Here is a 24,755-nt window from a genome sequence, read left to right as displayed (position 1 = left end):
AAGGTTGTAAAATGTTGCATTTATTCATAACTAACAATTTACATAAAAACACGAAAGTTCCTCATTCGTTAATGTTAAACAATTTAGGGTTGAAATCTTAAGTTTATATAAACAAACTGGCAAGATTGTAACAGAAGTGATGGTTGATCCCTGCTCCTTTTTGTTCTGAAAGACAAAATCTGCAGATGCTGGAATCCAAAGTAGACAGGTAGGTGGTTTAAAGAACACAGCAAGCCAGGCAGCATCATGAGGTGGAGAAGTCAACATTTCGGGTATAACCCTCCTTCAGGACTGGGGGTGGGTGTACGGGAAGCTGCAGATGAAAGGGGTGGTGGGGGCAGGGTGGTGAAGTGGGGATAAATGAAGACTGGTAGAGGGTACAGCCCAGTTGGTCAATGGGAGGAATGAATCCTGTTAGTGGCAGGGAGCAGTGGAAGGGATAGGGAGGGGCTTGGAAGGGAGTCAGGGGAATGGGAAGGGAAGTTATTTGAAGTTAGAAAATTGGAAATAACCTCTCTTCCCATCCCTGACTCCCTTCCAAGCCCTTCCTCCTCTCTTCAAATCCTCCCTGCCACCAACAAGATTCATTCCTCTCATTGACCAACCAGGTCGTACTCTTATCCTGTCTTCACCTATCCCCACTTCACTACCTTGCCCCTTTATCTTCAGCTCCCCACTCACACCCAGTCCCGAAGAAGGGTTACACCCAGAACGTTGACTTCTCCACCTCCTGATGCTGCCTTGCTCGCTGTGTTCTTCCAGCCTCCTGCTTGTCTCCTTTTGGTTTATATTAACAAATTAAAAAGTATAAAAGCATATTTTGGTGAATCGATTCTTACGGTAACATTTGTTTTTCCAATACTGTGTAGAATACTGAACATTTTCAGGATATGTTACTTTAAGCTAAACCTGATACATTCAGTACAACAAACAGAAAGCAGGCTCTTTTCTATGGTTCACAGAGGTAGCTCAGGAAATTTGGATATTTATTTCTCAACCATCTTGTGACAAAGATAAGAATCTGCATTATCTCAATATAAATTAATGACAGCAGTAAACACAATAGCATAATGAAAAACTGACAACTCAAAAGAAAATTTGTATCCTCTTTGAGGCCAGCTCTATAAAGATTCAAAATATGTGCAAAAATCAACCACAATGGATCAGACACTGTCTGGATGCCTGACAGGGATCATCAGGATATATTTCCCCATCTCTCAAACAGCAATGCTCTGGGAGGACAAAGAAAACACTACAAAGACACTCAGAAGCTTGATGGCATTTGACATTAATGACTGAGAAGAGACTGCTTCCACTCATTCAAAATGGCAACAGCACACTTTGGATCATTCATGATGAAGCAAAATGCTTCAGAGAAATGGAAACAAATGTTGCACTCCTCCAGGGTGCCACTAGAAGGTCCTGCCCTTTGTGCCTGTGAGCATCAGCCTGGTCAGTCACATGAAGATGCACAGTAGAAACCTGCAACCCTGATTGGACATCATAGACAGCGATGTCCTTATGGTGTCATAGAGATGTACAGCATGGAACAGACTCTTCCATCTAACTCGCCCATGCCGACCAGATATCCCAACTTAATCTAGTCCCATTTGTCAGCTCTTGGCCCATACCCCTCTAAACCCTTCCTATATATACATATATGTATACCCATCCAGATGCCTTTTAAATGCTGCAATTGTACCAGCCTCCACCACTTGCTCAGGCAGTTCATTCCATACCCATTCTCATAACCCATTCTGCTATTGTGAGAATAATTCCACCTTGTTCAGTTTCTCTGCACCACTTGTGTCCCTCATCCAAAGCACTGTTCCTGTAAATCTCTGCACACTCACTAAGACTAACACAGTTCTCCAGCTTAAGGTTTAACCAGTGACTTAAAAACATTTTGCATAGCTTCCTTACCTATGTGCTGTATTCGGTATGCATTTAGTTCAGGATTCCAGAGGTTACTTTTAAACCAAACTTCTCCTACCATCTGTGTTTCTCTCAAACTGAATCATCAGTGACTGTTATGCAGTTAATTGGGCCTTCAGAAGATTGGAAAGTCATTCTTCCTTTCATTTTCAATTAGACGCAACAGTGTTTCCCTGCATTTTGTACCAAATACAGAAGGGTTAAACAGATTGTAGGTAGGAATGAAAAAATGAGGAAGGTTGGATGTCTTCAGGTGTTCGATGAAGTCATCCACCAGCTGAAGAAAGCAGGTATCAAGTTCTTCAAAAGGCCACAATTCATCTTTAGGTCTTTTGACACAGGCATGCAGCAGCGTTGTTTTTGCATGGTACGAACAGACATTTGCCAGAATGCGAGGATTCTTCTCCTTAAGTTTTTGGATGAGGTTTTTCAAAAGCTTCAGACAGGGCTTCCTGTGAAAAATTAAAGCAGTTTCAGTCTACATTTTTTTTCTGTGCAACTTTCTGCTCCCCTTGACTTTGATTCCTCGAGTGGTATTTTCCCTCTTGCATCACATGTAACCCACCATTCTTAATGGATCAGCCAGTGAGGATCCAGCTCCGCCCAGATGGAGGGTCAAAGCTGAGTACTATCATTTGTACCCAAGGCAGCTGAAGAAGCCTAGCATCTGTGTTAGGTAAGTAAGCCGAGCATCTTTGATAGATGTAGGACTATACTGTACATGCTTATACCAAAATGACCAATGTCATGCTCTCACAATGGCTGACAAACAAGATGGTGCAGCCTGTCCCAGCAGTAAAACACTAAATGGCTGAGAAGAGATAGACAGGACAAACAGCCTGTTCCAGATAGTTTTGATAACAGCATGCCTACAAAATAAACAAGTGACAAATCGAAGAATAATGATGAATAAACACCACATGCAAGGTAAAGCATATTAACTCCCTAAGCAGCTGCCAGAACAACCAAAGTTACTTTTCAGTAATTAGTTTTCAGGAATACTTCAGAATATAAAAATAGGTTCTAGTTGAAGTCTTTTCAGAGAATCATATGGGTAGTTTTCAACATATAAATACATGTAGCCAAAGTATAATATAAATATTAAGAGAAAAGCATTTAGACCTAGATGTGATGTTAACCAGCTTTAGGAAATGACTTCTCTCATGGTGTGAACAGAATAGATTGTTAACAGCCCATTAATCACGAAATGCTGACAGTAGAAGTAACTGTATAACTTTACACTTTATAATTTGAATTAATATTATAAATCTTACAGCAAGTAAGTTAAAATTGTTTTTTCTATTTGTACATATATAATTAGGACAGTGGGAAATACAATGAGTAACAGAATTGAAGCTGTCCTTGGAGATGAGCTAATCTGAGACAGACCGACTGAGTATACCTCGTAACGTTGAACTGTGAATGAATAGGACGCATAGGAAGATTCCAAGGCCTAGAGATTATAGTACCTGTTAACACCATAAGATCTTGGGATCTGGGGCTGTCCATAGGAAAGGCCATCATTGATGAAGTGTCTCATAGGATTGGGTATACAGAGTAAGGGGGAAGGACATAGTGACCACGTTGAATGTGATCATGATAACTCAGTGTATAAAAATACTGCTTTTTACTGTAAAATCACAGTGTGTCATTGATCTCTCTTCCCATCTAATCTAAAGATTAAGCAAATAATTAAGTTCCTATGTTGAAGCCAGATTCAGGAACAATCCTTTGGCCCTCTCCCTGCTTTAACTATTTTTTACTCAAATCAACATCTTCCACTTGCCTGAATGCTGCCTGCCTCCTGAAAATTTGTTGCCGGTCAGGGGTTATGCTCCTACAATAGGTAAATTACTTGAGACAATTCTGAAGGATAAGATTTACATATGTTGGAAAGACTGTGTTTGATTAGGTATAGGAGAAAGTGAGGTCTCCAGATGCTGGAGATCAGAGCTGAAAATGTGTTGCTGGAAAAGCGCAGCACGTCAGGCAGCATCCAAGGAACAAGAAATTCCTTTGATTAGGTATAACCAGCATGGCTCTGTGCATGGGAGATCATGCTTATCAAATTTGTTAGAGTTATTTGATGAAGTGCCCAGGAAGATTGATGAGGGCGTGGTGGTAGGTGTCGTCTAATTGGACTTCAGTAAGACCTTTAATAAGGTTCCACATGATAGGCTAATCTGAAAGGTTAGAGTCAAAAAGTGTGGCGCTGGAAAAGTACAGCAGGTCAAGTAGCATCTGAGGAGCAGAAGAGTTGAGATTTCAGGCAAATGTCCTTCATCAGGATTTTCAACGATTCTCCAGCATCTGCAGTCTTTCTCCTACTCTAGAAGGTTAGATGGCTTAGAATCCAGGGAGAGCTGGCAAATTGGATATACAATTGGCTTGATGATAGGAACCAGAGAGTAAAAGTAGGAGGACGCTGACTGGATTGGAGGTCTGTGACTAGTGGTGTGTCTCAGGGGTAGGTGCTGGGCCCATTGCTGTTTGTTATCTGTAGCAATGATTTGGATGAAAATATATAAGGGATGGTTAGTAAGTTTGCAGATGACACTAAAATAGGTAATATCACGGACAATGAGGAACATTATCAGAAATTGCAACAGGATCTTGATCAGCTGGGAAAGTGGCGCAAGAAATGATAAATGAAGTTTAATATAGATAAGTGTGAGTTCTTGCATTTTGGAAAGTCAAATCAAGGTATGAGTCATGGTGAATAGTAGGACCTTAAGGAGCGTGATGGAACAGAGGGACCTTACAGGGCATTGAGTATAGAAGTTGGCAAGTTATGCTGCAGTTACACGGGACATTGGTGAGGCCGCACTTGGAGTATTGTGTTCAGCTTTGGTCACCTTGCTGTAGAAAGGATATTATTAAATTGGAAAGAGTGCAGAAGAAATTTACAAGGACTCAACCATCTAAGTTATAGGGAGAGGTTGGACAAGCTCAAATGTTTTCCTTTAGAGTGTAGGAGACTGAGGGAGTATCTTCAGTGTGCATAGATAGGTGAATGCAATCAGTCTTTTTCCCAGGGTTGGGGAATCGAGAAATAGAGGGCATCAGTTTAAGGTTAGAGGGGAAAGAATAAATGGGAACCTGAGGGGCAACTTGTTTTACACACAGGGTGGTGTGCATATGGAATGAGCTACCAGCGGAAGTAGTTGAGGTGGATACATTAACAACATTTAAAAGGCATTTGAACAAATACATGGAAAGGAAAGATTTAGAAGGATATGGGCCAAGTGCAGGGAAATGGGGATGGACATTTTGGTCAGCATGGACCAGTTTGGGCTGAAGGGCCTGTCTCCGTGCTGTAGGACTCTATGACTCTAATTGGATAGTAATGAGAGTGTAATTTTTTTTAAAAAAATTTAGAAATGAAGGAAAACCGATAAAAAGCAATTAATACACTGATTTGTGCAAGGCTGACTTCAATGGAATGTGGCATTTATACATACAATCCATTTATGTATGTAAGGAGCGTGAGCTCTTTTTGCCACAAAAAAACCATGGACATCTAAACAGATGAAAACCATTATCTAAAGCTAAGAAGACATAAATAAAAAAAAAAGCACAAATCCGGCAAAGGATTCCAAAACAGTGAAAATGACAAAAATAGAATATGAAAAGAAACTCACAAGGAATTCAAACACAATACTTTTTTTTTAACCACAGGAATGAGTGGCCAGAAAGCAATGAGCTGTGGAAAATAACCAATGGTGATGTAGTTCTGTCAACAAAATTGCATCAGTATTTACAATAGAGAATCAGGTCAAACGGGCCGAAAAATCACTAAATCTAAAATTAAATCTTGGAGAGGGATAATCACAATTAATATAACAAAAACATTAATGAAGAGAATAATGACAAGTCCCCACAGTGGATGGTTTCCACTCAGGTTTCTAAAAGAAGGAGGTGAGAACATTGCAGATATCCAAACCATAATCTTCCAAGTTTGCTTGATTCAGGAAGTCTTCCTTTAGGAAAGTTGCGCATTACTCGGCTATTTTAAAAAGGTTGAAAGGAATACCAGAGAACTATAGATAAGCCCGAATAACTTTTACTGGGAAATTGCCAGAGTCTAATTAAGAATTAGGGTGACTGAACACCTTGAAATTTTTCAGCTGGCCACAAAGATTCAGCATGAATTTAGAAAAGGTAGCTCATGTCTGACTCACTCAATTGAATTGTTTGACCAGGTGACTAGTGAAGAGTAGTGAAAATATATGAATGTAGAAAATAGGAGCAGAAGTAGAATTCCACCTCTTAAATCTGCTCTGCCATTCAGGAAGATTTATGGCTAATCTGTTTCACATTCCACATTCTCATCCAATTCAATAACTCTCAAGACTCTTGCCTAACCAGAATCGATCCATCTCCATCTCAAAATATGCCCCTCCTCCCGAGGGACAGTTTCGAAGTCACACAACCCTCTGTGAGATATCTTTATCGATTATACAGTCATAGAGATGTACAGCATGGAAAAGTGACCACTAATTTTAAAGTGTCCCCTGGTTTTAGACTGACCTACAACAGCATGTAGATCAGCATCTCCAGCTTGTCAGCATTGTTCAGAATCTTTATAAACTTTGTTTGCTCTGTACCACTTCCCTCATGATTGTAATTTTGCTAAGCTCCCCTTTCTCTTGCACTTCGTGATTCACAAGTACTACTGGAAAGTTTTTGTATCCTCTGGAGTGAAGGTGGAAGCAAATTATTTCTTCATTTTATCTGCCATTTCTTTATTATCCAAAACTCCTCATTCTCACTCTCTCTAGAAGATCCACATTCACTTCTCTCGTACTTTTCCTTTTTAAGTACCTGTAGGAAATCTTGGGACTGAATCCCATGTCTTCTGGCCAAGTGTCAGTTTCGTCCAGTTTATTGAAGATTTCTCCCTGCGGTGCTGAGCAAGGTCTCTCACCATATCTTGCAAAACCTGTTCGTTAATTACCTACCCCTTGCCTATGGCACCTTTCTCACCCAGTTTCAGCCCCATCTTACCATTTGCTGTTTTCAGAAGACCACTGAGCAGCAATCTGCCTAAAGACCACCATCCCCGGTGCCCATGCCCTATTTAAGAGGCCACTGTGCTCCCACAATACTGGCATTCCAAAGTTGCTCTGCTCAGAAATGGACACTCATTTAGAAAATATCAGAGAAGGTGAGAATGGCACCACGATTCTCTGGTAGGGGCCTGGTGGTCCTTGTGGACAAGGTGTGCAGAGGACAGGAGATCACCAGGCTTGTCTGAGGGCATTACCCAGGTCACTGCCGTCTCTGCAACCCACAGGAATGTTCAACAGGTTGGCAAGAAGATCTCTGCTCTGCCAGGGTAAGTGTCACACACCTCTCTCTCTTACCTCTCACACTCTCTATCTGAGCTACTGCACCCAGCTCCCATCAAAGTCTCATGCACCATCACTCTCTCTATTCCCTACAACATTTTCCCTCCCTCATTCTCATCACCAGCACTAAGTATACATGGCCTCTCTACTACCTGTCTCCCAGGACACCTCACTGCCTTTGCGCCACCTGCACCAGCTGTGCCACTCACTTCCACCTCTCTCAAAACTTCCCTTTCTCTCCATCTAGATGAAGACAACTCACAATAAGTCAGAAAGGGCCCAGATGATTGGAGAGGTACCTGACATCAGGTTCTACCATGATGAGAGAGAACCCTCACAGGAGGAGGCCGGGATCCATCCTTCATGGATACAGAGATACTCATGTTGTGCCAACTCAGTAAGTGCCACTCTTCATTCCACTGCAGCTCTCGTGTTAACCCCACTGTCAGTGTCATTCACTGCACACCACTTCTAACCATTGGCTGTGTCACCTTCACTCCCTTGTGTCTTGCAGGTACTAGTGGGATGACCATGGTCCTGGTGGAGAAACAGCCTGGACCAGGAGAAGCCATCTCCTCAACCTGTGTGGAGGGAATTATCACCCCCTGCCAGCTCAGATACCAACACCTCAGGGAGAATGTCACAATTTGAAAGTTTGGGAGCATTTGCTGGTGAGCATCTCACTTCAACAACTCCACTGCTGGTCAGGTAGCTGCTCAGTGCCAGGCAGGAGGAGGACCCTGTGGTGTGGGTACTCAGAGAATTTGTCCACATGCACAGGGAGGAGCAGGAAGCAGCAAATGGGTATGTGGGATGCTGCAGGAGTTCAGCTACATCCGTGGGGGCCCAAGCGCCAAAAGTAAGCAATCATCTGGCTGACTCCATGGACATGTTAGAGAGCTGGATCCAGTAGTCTCAGGGTCAGCTGGAAAGGTGTACACACCTACACTCCATTGCCTCAGTCTTCAGGTGAGTCTGTGAGAGAGTCTAGGATCAGAGGGCGTAACCTCAAAATAAGGGACGTTTAAGACAGCACTGAGGAGAATTTTTTTCTCTCAGAGGGTAGTGTATGTTTTAAATTCCTTACCACAGCAGACTATTGAGGCTAGTCCATGAACTATATTAAAGACTTAAACAGATTTTTAATCAGTAAGGAATTCAAAAGTTACAGGGAAAATGCAGGAAAATTGAGGATTATCAGATTGGGCATCCCTTGAATGGCACAGCATATTTGATGCACCAAATGGTCTATTCCTGCTCTTACATCTTAAGTTCTCTAGTTTGTACCAAAACACACTTAACTATGAGAAATTCTAAGAAATGTTTCTGGGTGTCATTAATATGGAATTCCAGAAGGCATCTGATCTTATTCCTCATAAGAGACCTAAAACTGAAGACAAATAACTGACATGATTAGGAAATTTGCGGGAAAGGTGGATTGGCCATGCTAGAATTGCCCCATAGTGTCCAGGGATGTGCAGGTTAGGTAGCTGAGCCATGGTATAGAAAGGCAAGTATCTAATATGCACATAGGCAGTGGTATTATAAGCAGTATATATAACACAGATTAAGTGGATGGGCCCAACTTTGGTAAATAGATTTCAATGTAAGGATCTAAAAAGGATAGAACAGGCTATTTTCTAACTAGTTAGAAGTAAAAATAGTGACAGTGCAAAATATAGAGATAATAATCCAAAATGTTAATTTAGTGCTGGCCTTTCCATCAGAGCACGAGAACACAGGGAAGTCAAAATCTGTTTTTACACTGCTCTGGTTAGAGTATACCTGGAGTACTATGAATGGTTTAGGACACTAAACCTTTGAAAGGATATACTGACTTTGAAATGAGTACAGGAAGAAAGTGCGGACTGCAGATGCTGGAGATCAGAGTCAAGAGTGTGGTGCTGGAAAAACACAGCAGGTCATGCAGCATTCGAGTAGCAGGAGAATCAACACTTCAGGCAAGAGCCCGTCATCAGGAATCAGAATTCATGATGAAGGGCTCTTGTCCAAAGTGTCGATTCTCCTGCTACTCGGATGCTGCCTGACCTGTACTTTTCCAGCAGCACAGTCTTGACTTTGAAATGAGTACAACCTAGTTTCTGATGTCTGAATCCCAAGGTTGAAATTAAGAGGACAGATTTCACAAAGCTTGGTTGTATTCCCTGAAATTTAGAAGGTTAAGGGACGATTTGATCAAAGTTTTTAATATATTAAGTGGAACATAAAGGGTAGATCAAACTGTTTCCACTGATTTGGGAGTCTAGAACTAAAGCGTACATAACACCTGAGTTCAAAGCAGTAAAATTAGGGAACATCTCTGTACAAAAGAGTGGCAGAATTTTAGAACTCTCTTCTGCAAATGGCAAATGATGCTGGATCCATTATTAATTTTAAATCTGAGAATGATGGATTTTATTATTCAAAATTATTCAGGAGCATGAGGAGTTAGCTCACAGATCTACCATGATCTCACTGAAAGACAGATTAATCTCAAGCTGAAAAACAGCCTACTGCTATTCCTGTGTTTCTTATGATCCATTCTGTCAAATCCTGAAGCTGACGACTCAACAAACCTCTAAAGTGTTTAATGAAGTCCCCAGAACCTAACATTTACCACGATCAAAGAACCTTAGCTATTGAGAACTGTGATCAAAGTACCTTAGCTGTTGACATCACATGATTTGCTTCACTTAATACATGTGTGCTTCCCACTGTTCCAAACCAGATCAGTAACAGGCGACAGCAATGAGTGATAAGTCTCACCTGCAACATTTAGATGATCCATTTTCACAGCAAGTTTTTAAGCTGCCATGGTTCAGGAGCATCATCTTCTCAATATGTGAGAATGAAATCCGCCACATTTCTGTAATGATTAAAACATAATCAAAAATAGTGAAAAGCTCAGGCTTCAATCAGAAAGCAGTATTAATTGTGCCATTCCGATGCTTCCTGCTTCACTATTCATTTCCCTGCAGTCAGGTTTGTGAATTCCAGTATAAGGTTCATGCAGCCAGATCCTCCTCCAATACATTTCTGGCTTTTGACACTCCAGCTGTGATTATGCAGAGGTGCAATAGCACGCCACCAAATCAGGACGATATGGTGGCTCAGTGGTTTGTACTGCTGTCTCACAGCGCCAAGGACAAAGGCTCGATTCCAGCCTTGGGCGACTATCTGTGTGAGGTTTGCACATTCTTCCTGTCTCTGTGTGGGTTTCCTCCGGGTGCTCATGTTTCTTCCCACAGTCCAACGATATGCAGGTTAGGTGGATTAGCCATGCTAAATTGCCCACAATGTCGAGGATGTTCAAGTTAGGTGGATTAGCCAAAGGAAATGCAAGGTTACCGGGATGTTGTGGGGGAGGGGGTTGGCACTGGGTCTGGGGGCTGCTCTTCAGAGGGTCAGTGTGGACTCACTGGGTCGAATGGCTTGCTTCCACACTGTTGGGATTCTATGAAAATACAGCTCCAGATTCAGAATTCTTTTGACTGGTTTTTGCTAGAATTGCTTGTGAAGAGGAAATTCTCTGACCTCCCCTACTGGTTTTGCAAGGATTTTTTCTGTGGAAATCTAATTTCCATACTTAAGAGTTTTTGGTTAAGTTATGGTAGGGAGAGTAAGATCTGAAGAAACTTGTCCCACTTAATCCTTAACCATTTAGTAACATTAATTCGTGTAAGTACCGAAAATGTTGTGTATATGGCAATTATGTACAAGAGAAGATAGTGTATTGGGTGTGTGTATGGATGTAAAGGTAAGTTACCTTTCTGTGATTGACCGCGTGTTCCTTCTGCCAGGTTAAGTGGATGCTTTGGTACAAGGTAAAATGGCTTCATTCTGAATTCTTTCCTGACTTTCTTTCCCTGCCAATCTTCAATCTTTAGGCCGTCAGTGGTGCTGCTAGGCCAGCTCTGTGAATGAACCTCCAGGGCCAAAACCATGTCCAGTGAGATTGGCCCATATTCCTTGTCCTCAATCTGAAGGGTCACAGCAGGACATCCTGGCTTTCTTCTTTCCAATTTTATATTGTATTCTGTCAAACAGGAGTTTAAAAGGAGTAAGTGTTCTAACCAGTGGAGTATGATAAATAATTATAATAATCCTCAATAATTGCAGAATAAAGGATTTGGACCACGAACACACAAGATTTACTAGCTTTAAAGGTTGCTCCTCCCAAGTAAATTGTTAATGGTCAACAGGAAGAAGCCAACCAAAGGTGAAGTAGCTATTCCCAAGGAATAGGAAGAGACCATTTCACCATCCAAATAAATTATGGTAGACCTAGGCACCAGAACGTCATTTACATGTCCCTGATTCATATCCTTTTTCATTAATATCCAACAATAATCCTTCAATCTCACTCTTGAAAATTTCAGTTGACTCCTCACATCCACCCTTTTGGTGCAGAAAGTTTCGCACTTTGTGTAATTTTGGTGGATGTGACACAAAAGTATTTAAAATGAAAACCAGCCACCCAGAGCTGGTTGAATATCAAACTGTACCATTTTGGCAAACTTTGAATTTTCCAACATTCTGCCAAATGCAGAATTTTATTTTACCCCTGGAAACAATTTTCTGCCTCTCCATAGTTGTTGGCACATTCAACCTTGGTCTAAGGTTTTCACTTGATTACTGAAGTCCAAGCTGCCTGAGAAACAATCTGAATGCCAGAATAGAGCCTCATCGCAGCTCAGTCAATCCACTACTAGGCGCACTTAGCAACTGGCTACCTCATGAGGTTACTGGGAGCGACATGTGTACTCTCATGTGTTCCTACCTTTTAATTTGCTGTTATGTCACAGGACGTTAGTTGTGCGAGAACTATACTGCGATCTCTTCCATTTCAAGTGAGGGAGCATTTAACGACATTCACTCAGTGCGAGGGAACACAGTACTCCCAGAGTTCACACTTGCACAATTTTAATATTCCTCTTGATTTTTCACTCCATTGTTTTGGATGCATTCAGACACAAGTGCTGCTGTAAATGGACTGTAGCTTTCTGATGCCATTCTGGAGTTAAACATGCATGGTGGATAATTTTATTGCATCATTTGTTTCAGGCACACAAGTGGTAACTGGTATTTCATCCAAATAATGCATTTGAGGATTGCAGCACAAGGGCACAGAAAACAAATAGTAAAATTCATAAAAGTTCAGAGGGACAAAGGGAACTTCTGATTATGCCTATAATGCACTCACTGTAGCAGGACAGATTTAAAAAAGGTGAAGACAGTTTATGGAATATGAAAGTTGCCATGGTCTACAGCATATCAATAGAGATCATGTTGGAACTTTATAAAACACTAGAAGCTGTGAAAGGGACACACACACTCTAAGATGTAGGCAGGTTAGTTGAGTTAATTGAGAGGAACTTGGGTATATTCATATAAGTATTCCAGAAAGTTAACATGTTGGTACAGCAAACAGTTAAGAAGTGAATATAGTATGTTGATGTTTATTGAATGGGGGTTGGAGTATAAAAATAAGTTTTGCTAAAATTGTACAGGGCTATGAAACCACAACAAGAGTTTGAATGCATTCATGGCTTCCATATCTAAACAAGGATGTATTTGCATTGGAAGCAGTACAGCCAACATTCACTAGATTGGTCCCTGAGATAAGAAGGACCCTATGATAAGGCTGAGTACATTGTGTAAAGACTGTATTTTTTTTATTTTTCTGTTTCCAATTGTGGACTGAAATGGAAAAAGTATTGGTTTAAAAGCTAAGGATTGTTGACTGATTGTTGCATTTTTTTTAAAAAAAGGTTAACTGTCATTTATTATAAGTACAATTTACACAGCTGTTTGTTCATGCAATGGGTAAAGCCGATTTATAGACAAGCTGCAGCCGAGGGGTATATATGAACTGAGCTTCAGCCACAACTAAGTCGATAGGTTTGTGGTATGGTGACCAGTTATCAATGGCAAAGGCTTGCTCCCTGCCAATAACTGGCTTCTAGGCAGCTGAACAACTTATCATGTGAATGTTTGAGGAAGACGTTACTGACCTCTGAAAGATAAGAAGCTGTTCCTGCTCTCTGCAGTAAAAACCACCTCACGCCTGAAGAAAACCAGTTTATTTTTCCCTCATAATTTGCTCTAAGCTATGGCTGTTAAATACTAGGTCAGAAATTTTATAAATGTTTAACCAACTGTTCTGTGCCTCCTGCAAGCAAGTGAAAGTACCTGGAGAAGGAGGATTCAAGGAGCAGCAAGTCCTGACAAGGGAAAAAAAATTGTCTGTGAACCTTGTGAAAAGGAACCATTGAGCTGCCTTCTCAGTCTTCCCTTCTATTCATAACACCTTTTTTTTCCTGTCTGTGTCTGCCTATATGTATGTAAGGGGCAGTTTATAAGAGGTTAAAGTTTTAACTAGGGAAGTTATTTGTCAATAGTTCATAATTGTTTATCCATTCTTAGAATCTATTTATTCAATATTAATAGAAATTCTTGTTAAGTGCAGAAATCCGGCCATGCTTTTTGTCAGTCTGGGTGAAAGTTAGGTAAACTGAGAAATCCGGTGTTATTTTTTAAATCTTTAACATATGTGCCCACTCCAGGTATAGCAGGGCTTGAATTCCAGTGAGCTATTCATCCAGGCGAAACTTTTTTTTCGATTATTTTGAGCAGTTTGGCTGGAAATTGTCTTAAATCACCATCATACAGAAGAAAATGCTCTCTTATAATAAAAACAGCTCTATTCACAATACAAAGTGTTCTCTCCAATGATATGGAGGCTGTGAATTTTCCTTTTGTCATTTCAGCAACTTATGTATATTGATACTGTCAGGATAAAAATTCCTGACTCAAACATTCACCAAGGTATTCCTGTTAAGAAAGTGATAATTATTTATTTGTCACATTAATCACTTGAGCAAGTGGCCTCAAAGCATTTGGATTTCACTGAAGAATGCCTTAATTTTCCAGTCCCTCGTGATTCAGTAAATTTGCCATTGTCTGAGATTTTCAGAACTTTTTTGTATTTGCCCATGAATTTTCATACTTTTTTTTCTATCAACCATTCTTATCCCTTTATTCATAACAGGAAGTTCCATGATCCACAAGAGCATAAGAAGTAAGAGCAGGAGTAGGCCATTGAGCCCCTCAAGCCTGCCCTGCTACTCTATAAGATTATGACTGATCTGCCGTAGGCCTCACTTCCTCATTGCCCTCAAGCTTATGCCTGAAACATAGATGCTCCTTCTCCTCTGATGCTGCTTGACCTGCTGTGCTTTTCCAGTGCCACACTTTTAGACTCAAAGTTTAGACCAATTGCAGTACATTGAGGCTCCTGCTAATACTAAATATAAAGAGGAACCAAAATTATCCAGAACTTTTTCCATCCTGTGGAGAAATGTGAATTGGCCATACTAAGTTGCCCATGGCATTGGATGCATTATTCGGGGGTGAGTGTGGGTGGGTTGCTCTTTGGAGGGTCCATGTGGACTTGATGGGCCGAAGGGCCTGTTTCCATACTGTAGAGTATCCAACTATCTAAACTCCTTGGTGTTTCAGAAATCTACCTAACTCCTCTTCAAATTCTGTGATCTCACCTCCACAGCTCTCCTGAGCAGGGAAAATTATAGAATGCACTTCTTTCTACAAGAAATATATTTGAATTTCAGTTTTACATGGGTATCCCCTGATTCTGTTAGTATGCCTCCTAGTCTGAGATTCCTACACGAATAGAGACATCTTCTCAAAACCTTCAGTGTCAAGCCCTCTCAGAATTTTGTTTCACTATGATCACCCCTCATTCTTCTTAACTCTGATGAATAAAGGCTTAACCGGTTTAACCATTCTTGATCAATCAACTCCTTCATCAAAGGAATCAGCCTAATTAGATCCTCTAGAACTACCCCCAGTGCAGTTCTGTGGCATTTCACCAGTTATGTCTTTCTAACCTGAAAAAGACCTGTTTGTCCTGACTCTGTTTTCTATGTATTATCAAACCCTCAATCCATGATATTAATTATCCCCAATACTGAGCTCTATCTTGTGCAGTAATCTTTTATGTGGCATCTTTTCAAACACTATCAGGAAATCCATCTACCTTAGTTCCTCATTATCAACTATAGCACAAAAAGCAATAGAAGTGTAGACCTTTTCTCATCAGGCCTGCTCTACCATTCAATAGGATCATGGCTGCTCTGACCGCATCCACTTTCCAGCAGCTGTAAGCATAGATTCTTGATGAGTAGGGCAATCAATCTATCTGAACCTTAAATATATACAAGGATCCTGTCCCCACAGCTCTCAATGGCAAGGAGTTGCAAAGGCTTTCAACTCTAAGAAATTCCTCCTTATCTTAATCTTAAATTCACACCCCTTAATTCTTTGACTATGCCTTTTGATCCTAGACTCTCCCATGAAGGTAAACATTCTCTGTGTTTACCCTGTCAAGCCCCTTGAGAATCCTATGTTTCAATTAGATCACATCTCATTCTTCTAAATCCCAATGAGTAGAGTCCTAAGCTGTTTAGCCTTTGCTCATAAGACAATCTCTCAAAATCAGGATCATCCTTGTGAACCTTCACTGAATTGCTTCCAATGAAATAATATTTCATTGGAAATAAGGGGACCAAAATTGCTCACTGTATTGCAGCTGTGATCTCACCAGTTGCAGTAAGACTTCCCTATTCCTATACTCTAAACCTCTTGAAACAAGGGCCAACATTCCATTAGCTTTCCCAATTTCTTCCTGTGCGTGTTTTTTGTATTGTGCAGATTTTCTCTATTTAAATAATGTTCTGCACTTTTGTTCTCCATTCCAAAATAAACAACTTCATATTTTCCCATATTATACTCCATTTGTCAACTTCTTGCATTTACTTAACCTATTGACTTGTTACACTTGTTATATCATCAAAAGCCTGTATCAAGTTTATCAAACATGATTTTCCTTTGACAAAACCCAGTTGCCTCTGGTTGCATTAAGCCTTCCCAAATATTCTGCTGCTACTTAACAACTGTCTCTAGTATTTCCCCAATGACCAATGTTCAACTTCCTGGCCTGTTGTTTCTGTATCTCTCCTTTCATGAACAGGAGTGTCACATGAGCATTTTCCAATCCGCAGGAACCCTCCAAGAATCCAGTGAATTCTGTAATATTCAGGCTAATTCATCCATTACCTTTTCAGCTATTTCCCGTATCCTCATACTTGGGCTGAGTTATTTGAGCCCAGTCAGTGTGGTAGAGCCCCCCGAACTTAGGAGAAGGTAAACCACTCATTCAGTTATCGATTGCAGCCACCATTAGTATGTTGGATAAGGATTGGACAGGTGCCTGTTCTGATTTCAACACATGGTGAAAAACACAATGACCAATTTTGCTTAGCAGGAGCCACCCTATATTGGAGGAATGTGTAAATTATATGACCATAACCTAATACGAACCTGACAGAGTTTTTGCCCCTTCTTTGATGAGTTTCCTGAGGTGACAGATCATTTCTTCAGCTGATAGTGTGTCATTGCAAACAAACTGACTGAGGGGGTTGGCACCTGGATTTCTCTTAAATGTCACTTGGTAGAAAGCACCTTCAGCATCCACTTCCAGAAACTCAATTCTTTTAATAGGGATGACGATCATTATGTCAAATTCATTTGGTTCTGAAATCTGCAGAGACCAAAAGTAAAATGCTGAAATAAAGATGATCCCATCACAAGCTGATTGCCCACACACACACACACACACACACTCACACACGTATTCTCTCTCACACACACACACGTGTTCTCTCTCTCACACACACACACGTGTTTTCTCTCTCTCTCTCACACACACACACTCATGTGTTCTCTCTCTCTCACTCACACATATACATACACACACACACACACACACAAATTCACTGTGCTCTGTATTCAACAAATAGTTTTCTGTTTTTTGCACCACCTCCAACATGATCCCAACACTAAACCCATCTCCCCACTCCAGCCATTTTAGATTGAGATAAAAAGGAATTTCTTCACTCAAAGGGTTACGAATCTTGGAATTCTCTGCCTCACATGGTTGCGAATGTTTAGTTTGGAGACTGAGATTTGATTGGATTTCTGCAAGTAAGGGCGTCAGGAGGGAAGGTAAAATGAACTTGGTGTCAAAGTTCACCTCTGATCTTAGCAAATAGCTCAGGTCCAAGAAGCTTTATTCCCGACCCCAACTTCTATTTCTAGACTCTCCCACCCCAGGGAAAACATTATTTATCCTATCCATGATACTCCTCTGCAACATCTGAACAAGCGTTCCATTACCTCGAGCACTTGTTCCTCCCCATGCACTTTCCCCTGAGACCAGCCTATGGAATGCCTACCTTTCTACCCTGGACCCCAGAGACTGTTTCCATCCAATTACATCCTCCAACCTTAAAAACTTCCCTTGAGTACTATTCTCCTTCCCTTAGAAGATCTCTTGCCTTTTTTTGGGTTTCCACAACATCAGTGCATAGTGTTTCAAAATCTCCATGTTGTAGGGTGCTTCTATGTCTGATCTGTGTTGGATGAGCTACACCCTTACTCTAGCATCATAAATGATTTAATTTATGGAGGAATTTCATTATATCTGGGCTCAGCATGTCTGACAGTTGGTATGTATCAATACTGCAGTAGGTATCCTCGGTCTCTGAAATTATAAGCCTTACATTGTTCATTCATGTGACAAATAAATTTGTGTAAAAAGGCTGAAGCACAGTTATAACGCATCCATGAATACTTTGTTTTTATTTCGGACTTACAGCATCTGCAGTAGTTTGCTTTTAGTTGAGTACTTGCTTACATATTGGTTAACTTCGTTATGAGATTTGAAAGGAGTCTCTGCTCAGACATAGTGAGGTATGGCATGGCAACAAACTGGGAAAGAGAACGTTTAACACTTCCATCACTAAGCTTTATTGTTAATTGGATGTATCCAGCTCACAAAGACTTGGCAAAATTTGCTATCATTATTTAAGATGTGGAGATGCTGGTGTTGGACTGGGGCAGGCAAGTTAAAAATCACACAACACCAGGTTATAGTCCAACAGGTTTATTTGGAAGCACTAGCTTTCAGAACACTGCTACTTCATCAGGTAGCTGTGGAGCAGGATTATAAGACAGACTTTATAGCCAAAGATCACAGTGTCATGCAATAGTGAAGAAGGCGTTTGGTATGCTTTCCTTTATTGGCCAGAGCATTGAGTACAGGAATTGGGAGGTTATGTACAGGACATTGGTTAGGCCACTGTTGAAATATTGCATGCAATTCTGGTTTCCTTCATATCGGAAAGATGTTGTGTGTCGTGGAAATTAAATCAACTTGACTCAATTATTAGCAAGAGCAAAGAAAGGATTTTTATTTTAACTCCTGTAGGATTGACTCTACATTAAGCCAGATGCCTCAATGCAAAGAGCCCCGAATATTGTACAGATGCTTGCCTTATAGCGTTCCTTATCACACTCTCCAGGGCAGAGACTGCAGGAAACTCAAGTTGTTATCCTCTCATTTCCTGGTCCTAGACATAACAATTCTTCAGCTTTCACGGAGTTCGACTATCGCATGGTCGAATTGAATGTTTACAGAATTCAAACAGAGATAAGCTAACTGCAGACCTTCATCAAAGCATCGTTTACAAAGTTCAGTACAGCATTGAATTTAAGAAAAGCATTTCTTTTAAATTTCACAGTAAGTGGATAATTAATTTCACAGTAAATGGATAATTTTCCATTACATTGTGAAACTTGAAAGGGTTCCGAAAAGATTACAAGGATGTTGCCAGTGTTGGAGGATTTGAGTTATAGGGAGAGGCTGAACAGGCTGGGGCTGTTTTCCCTGGAGTGTCGGAGACTGAGGGGTGACCTTAAAGAAGTTTACAAAATTATGAGGTGCATGGATATGAAAAATAGTGTTTTCCCTGGGGTGGGAGAGTCCAGAAGTAGAGGGCATAGGTTTAGGGTGAGAGGGGAAAGATATAAAAGAGACCTAAGAGGCAACTTTTTCATGCAAAGGGTGGTACAATTGCAACATTTAAAAGGCATTTGGATGGGTATATGAATAGGAAGGGTTTGGAGGGATATGGGCCGGGTGCTGGCAAGTGGGACTAGATTGGGTTGGGATATCTGGTTGGCATGGACGGGTCTGTTTCCATGCTGTACATCTCTGACTCTATAACTGAAACAATATATTGAACAAACTTGTTTCAGTTGCATGACACTGATCTTTTGCTATAAATTCTGTGTCTTCTGATGCTGCTCCACAGCTATCTGATGAAGGAACAGCGCTCCGAAAGCTAGCATTTGCAAATAAACCTGTTGGACTATAACTTAGTGTTGTGTGATTTTTAACTTATCATTATCTCAGGCATGTTACTGACTTGAGCTGAGGACGGACTCAGAATGAGAAACTTGCTGACATTGGGCAGGTAGTACAATCTCAGAATACTTTAACCATCTAATCAACTATCTAGGACCCACCTACCATAGCACAGGATCTGGGTCACCCCTCTCCACGTTCACTCTGTGAACACCATCAGGGATACGACAACCTAGTGATATTATCCAGAAACTCAGTTGATGTATTCTGGGAACCTGGGTTCAAAATCCCACCACAACAAATGGTGAAATTTGAAATCAATAAAAAAATCTGGAATTAATGATGACCATGAAATCATTGTCAATTATCCAGGATAAATCTGTCTCTCTAATGTCCTTAAAGGAAGGAAATCTGCCATCCTCACCTGGTCTGGCCTACATGTGACTCCAGACCCACCGCAATGTGGTTGACTCTCAACTGTCCTCTGAAATGGCCTAACAAGCCATTCAGTTGGGCATAGCTGCTAGACTGGATCTGCAGCAGGTGGTGTGGGAAAACATATATATCCTCATCCTTACCAATCTGCTGACTGTAGTTGCATCTGTCCGTGACATATCAGTCAGAGTGACCACCGCACAGTCCTTGTGAAGACTCAGTTCTGTCTTCACAGTGAGAAATCACTCATGTTGTGTGGCACTATCACTGGGCTACGTGGGGTAGATTTCAAACAGATCTCACAGCTGAGGGTCATTAGCAGCAGTAGAATTGTACTCCAGCACAATCTCCAACCTCATGGCCCAACTCAACCATTACCATCATGCCAGGGGATCAACCCGGTTCAATGGAGAGTGCAGGAGGGCATGCCAGGAGCAGTACCAGGCATACCTAACAATGAGGTATCAACCTGGTATAGCTAGCCAGGACTACTTGCACCACAACAGTATAAGCAGTAAGAGACAGACAGCAATCCCACAATCAACAGATTAGATCTAAGCTCTGCAGTTCTGCCACATCCAGTCGTGAATGGTGGTGGATAATTAAACAACTAATTGGAGAAGGAAACTCCAGAAATATTCCTATCCTCAATGGTGGAACATCCTAATACATCAGTGCAAAAGATAATACTGAAGCATTTGCAGCAATCTTCAGTCAGAAGGGCCAAGTGGATGATTTGTCTAAGCCTCCTGCAGGGGTCCCCAACATCACAGATACCAGTCTTTAGCCAATTCAGTTCACTCCATATGGGATCAAGAAACTGGTGGAGACACTGGATACTGCAAAGGCTATGGGCCCTGACATCATTCCAGCAATATTACTGAAAACTTGTGCTGCAGAACTTGCTGGTCCCCCAGCAGAGCTTTTCTATTGTATCTGATAATGTGGAAAATTGCCCAGGTTTATCATGTAGAGAAAAAACAGACAAATCCAACTCTGCCAAATAATGCCCTATCAGTCTACCCTCATTCATTAGTAAAATGATGCATCAACAATGCTATTATGAAGCACCTGCTCAGCAGTAATCTGCTCAGTAACACCCAGCCAGGGCCACTCAGCTCCTGACCTCATTACAGCCTTGGTTCAAACATGGACAAAAGAGCTGAATTCCGGAGGGGAGGTGAGAATGACAGCCTTTGACATCAAGGCTGCATTCGACCGAGTATGGCATCAAGGAACCCCAGCAAAACTGGAATCAATGGGAATCTAGGGATAAATTCTCCAACCCTAGGTTGGGGGTTATACCTGGTGCATAGGAGGATGATCATGGTTGTTGGAGGTCAATCATCTCAGCTCCAGGGCAACTCTGCAGGAGTTCCCCAAGGTCATGTCAGAGGCCCAACCATCTTCAGCTGCTACATCAATATTTCCCTCCATCTTAAGTGGGAATGTTCACCAATGATTGCATCTGTGACTCCTCAGATACTGAAGCAGTCCATGTTCAAATCTGGACAACAGGCCAGGCTTGGGCTGACAAGTGGCAAGTAACATTCATGACGCACAAATGCCAGGCAATAGTTATCTCCAATAACTGGCAATCTAATTATCACCCCTTCACAGTCAATTGTGTTCCCATCATTGAATGCCCCTCTATCTACATGCTGAGGGTTACCATTCACCAGAGACTCAACTGGACATATCTCATAAACAAGAATAGTTCACAGATTAGGAACAGTGCTGCAAGAAACGTACTGCCTGAATCCCCAAAGTCTGTCCACCATCTGCAAGACGCAAGTCAGGAGAGTGATGAAATACTCCCCCAGTGGCTGGATGGGTGCAGCTCCAACAACACTCCAGAAACTTGACACCATTCAAACAAAGCAGCTCACCTGATTGCCATAAATGCACAAACACTAAGTAGTAGCAGTGTGTACTATCTTCAAAATAAATTGCAGAAATTCATCAAAGATCCTTACACGTCCAACGAGTGAATGAAAATAAAATCTCTCCTCCGGGGCCATTCACTGACCACCATTATCCCTTTACTGGGGTCACTCTGACCATTGACATCCACCACCCCCTCCCTGGGGACAGTCTCTGATCACCAACAACCCACTCCCTGGGGACCCTCTCTGACTACCGACAAACCCCTTCCTGAGGACACTCTGATCACTGACAAACCCCTCCCTGGGGGCACTGTCACTAACAACCCCCTCCCTGGGGGCACTCTGATCACCAAAAATCCCCTCCACTCTCTGATCACCTGCCTGTGCATACACTGTTACCGCCATCCCCCTCTCTGCGGACTTTCTCTGTAACCAACAAACCTCCCCCTCGATGTCGCCCACAACCCCCTCCCTGGGCACACCATCTGAGCAGGGCCGGCTATTCTGCAGCTTTCCTCCAATCTCCCGCTAGTGCAGCTGCTCCAGTGTTACAGGGAGGGATCCTGTGATTTGGGGGGTGGGGGTGATGGTTGGTGGTGTTGGGGAGGCGGGACGAGGGTGAAAGGGTGGAGCTTGAGAGAGAGAGATGGGGTCAGTGAATGGAGAGGAGATCCCAAATTCACTCTCAAACCTGCCCACAGTTTGCTGAGGTCTCACATTAAAGCCCGGTGGGTGGGGTGGGGTGGGGTGGGTAAGGTGACTCATGCCCACAAAGCCTCACCACCAGCCCCTCTTCCCACCCCCAGATCTCCCGGTACCTTGAGCGAAAAGTTTGCCACTTGCTCTGAGCTGACAAGTCCCACAGAGGAGGAGGAGGCAGAAGGATAGAGCAGGGGTGCCACCCACCTTCTGAGGGCTAGCAGCAAAACAGAAGGACCGAATGGACAGGTGAAACGTGCAGTCGATAAAGCCCAGAGAAGGTCCTACTTTGACCACCCCTGCAGCTCTCGGCAGGCGGAAAAAGGGACGAAGGTTCACACAAGTTGCTCCGAGAGGGGAGATCCACCTGAAGGGAGCAGGTTCCTTGATCAGGCTCCCTGGGGCTGACCGAGACACTTCCCCATCAGATCATCTCCCAAACACGGAGGAAATGAAAGTAAAAGCGCAATCAGAGGGCAGGAAATATCTGGGAGAGGGTGGGAAAAGAGGGTGGGAACCAGCGGATGAAAAAAAAATTTAATAACCTTCACGTTCTCGTAGTAGCTGCCGCTCGATAACTTCTCCATGTCAGAGAAACAACCTCCAGATTCCCTCCGGATGTACCGCAGTAAGTGATCCACCACCTCATTGACCTGTCTCGATGCCCGGGATTTCTGCACCGACTTGATCCTCAGGTTTTCCACCACATTCCGCAGCACTTTGTTCAGCTCCGCGGCCCTTCTGCCGCCGAGGACATTGCTGCTATCCCCGGCAGCCGCCCTCCCCTTCCCCCGGACCCCGCTGCCCGTCCTCCTGCCGTCCCCTGCCTTACTGCCCCCGCTCTTCCCCACATCCCCCCCGGGGCTGCCGCCGTGCTTCAGGCGGGTTGCTGCGGGACTGTTGCTCTCCCGCAGTACCTCCTCCTTGGATCCTCTCCCCGCCTGGCCTTTCGGGCCGCCGGCGGCCGCTCGGCCCGAGCAGCCTGGTTTCCCTGCGTTCCCGTTGCCGACCCCCCTGACCCTGGCTCCCGCTCGGCCCGGCACCTTCCTCTGGCTCATCGCTCGCTCGGAAGCTGCAGACCGACTTTACGCGCGATGTTCAAAACCAGCAGAAGCAGAAACGAAACCTGGTTTGGTTCCCGCCCTGAAACCTGGGGGAAGTCCCGCGTCTCTTCACCCAGCTCACACCCACTCCCTGCTCACACCCACTTCCTGCTCACACCCATTCCTGCACCCACTCCCAGCTCACTCCCATTCCTGTACTCACTCCCAGCTCACTCCCATTCCTACACCCACTCCCTGCTCACACTCACTTTCCTGCACCCACTCCCTGCTCACACTCCCACTCATACACCCACTCCCTACTAACACACATTCCTGTACTCACTCCCATTCCTACACCCACTCCCTGCTCACACTCACTTTCCTACACCCACTCCCTGCTCACACTCCCACTCCTACACCCACTCCCTGCTCACGCTCCCACTCGTACACCCACTCCCTACTCACACTTCCATTCCTACACCCACTCCCTGCTCACACCCATTCCTGCACCCACTCCCTGCTCACACTTCCATTCCTGCACCCACTCCCTGCTCACACTCCCACTCGTACACCCACACCCTGCTCACACTCACTTTCCTGCACCCACTTCCTGCTCACACCCATTCCTGCACCCACTCCCTGCTCACACTTGCTTTCCTGCATCCACTCCCTGCTCACACTCCCACTCGTACACCCACTCCCTACTCACACCCATTCCTGTACTCACTCCCAGCTCACATTTCCATTCCTGCACCCACTCCCTGCTCACACTCGCTTTCCTGCACTCATTCCCTGCTCACACTCCCACTCGTACACCCACTCCCTACTCACACACATTCCTGTACTCATTCCCAGCTCACACTTCCATTCCTACACCCACTCCCTGCTCACACCCATTCCTGTACTCACTCCCTGTTCACTCCTATTCCTGCACCCACTCCCTGCTCACACTCCCACTCCTACAACCACTCCCTGCTCACACTCCCATTCCTACACCCACTCCCTGCTCACACCCATTCCTGCACTCACTCCCAGCTCACATTTCCATTCCTGCACCCACTCCCTGCTCACACTCCCACTCGTACACCCACTCCCTACTCACACACATTCCTGCACT

The 24,755-nt window shown here is 43.1% G+C and overlaps 1 protein-coding gene across 1 annotated transcript; it reads right to left on the bottom strand.

Moving 5' to 3' along the window:
* Positions 1-57: 57 nt before the first annotated feature.
* Positions 58-23,653, bottom strand: LOC132835866 (cyclic GMP-AMP synthase-like). The gene is made up of 5 exons (XM_060854967.1): positions 23,141-23,653; positions 16,689-16,908; positions 11,053-11,322; positions 10,053-10,152; positions 58-2,387 (listed from the first exon to the last, which is right to left on the bottom strand). Exons 1-5 carry the CDS (start codon positions 23,651-23,653, stop codon positions 2,051-2,053), a joined length of 1,440 nt encoding a protein of 479 aa, XP_060710950.1. The 3' UTR covers positions 58-2,050.
* Positions 23,654-24,755: the final 1,102 nt, after the last annotated feature.

This window comes from Hemiscyllium ocellatum, chromosome 3, assembly GCF_020745735.1.
Source record: "Hemiscyllium ocellatum isolate sHemOce1 chromosome 3, sHemOce1.pat.X.cur, whole genome shotgun sequence".
In the NCBI taxonomy this organism is placed as follows: Eukaryota; Metazoa; Chordata; class Chondrichthyes; order Orectolobiformes; family Hemiscylliidae; genus Hemiscyllium; species Hemiscyllium ocellatum.
The sequence above is the reverse complement of the archived record's forward strand: the minus strand, read 5'-3'. Positions and strand labels throughout refer to the sequence as shown.

What these genes read in the sequence shown, in the direction of transcription:
- LOC132835866 (XM_060854967.1), bottom strand. Translation starts at nt 23,653, where the DNA reads ATGAGCCAGAGGAAGGTGCCGGGCCGAGCGGGAGCCAGGGTCAGGGGG. An exon ending in AGGGGCAAAAACTCTGTCAG is followed by an intron (nt 11,323 to 16,688) that starts GTTCGTATTAGG and finishes CCTGTTTGACAG; the next exon opens with AATACAATATAAAATTGGAA. An exon ending in ACGCGGTCAATCACAGAAAG is followed by an intron (nt 10,153 to 11,052) that starts GTAACTTACCTT and finishes TAATCATTACAG; the next exon opens with AAATGTGGCGGATTTCATTC.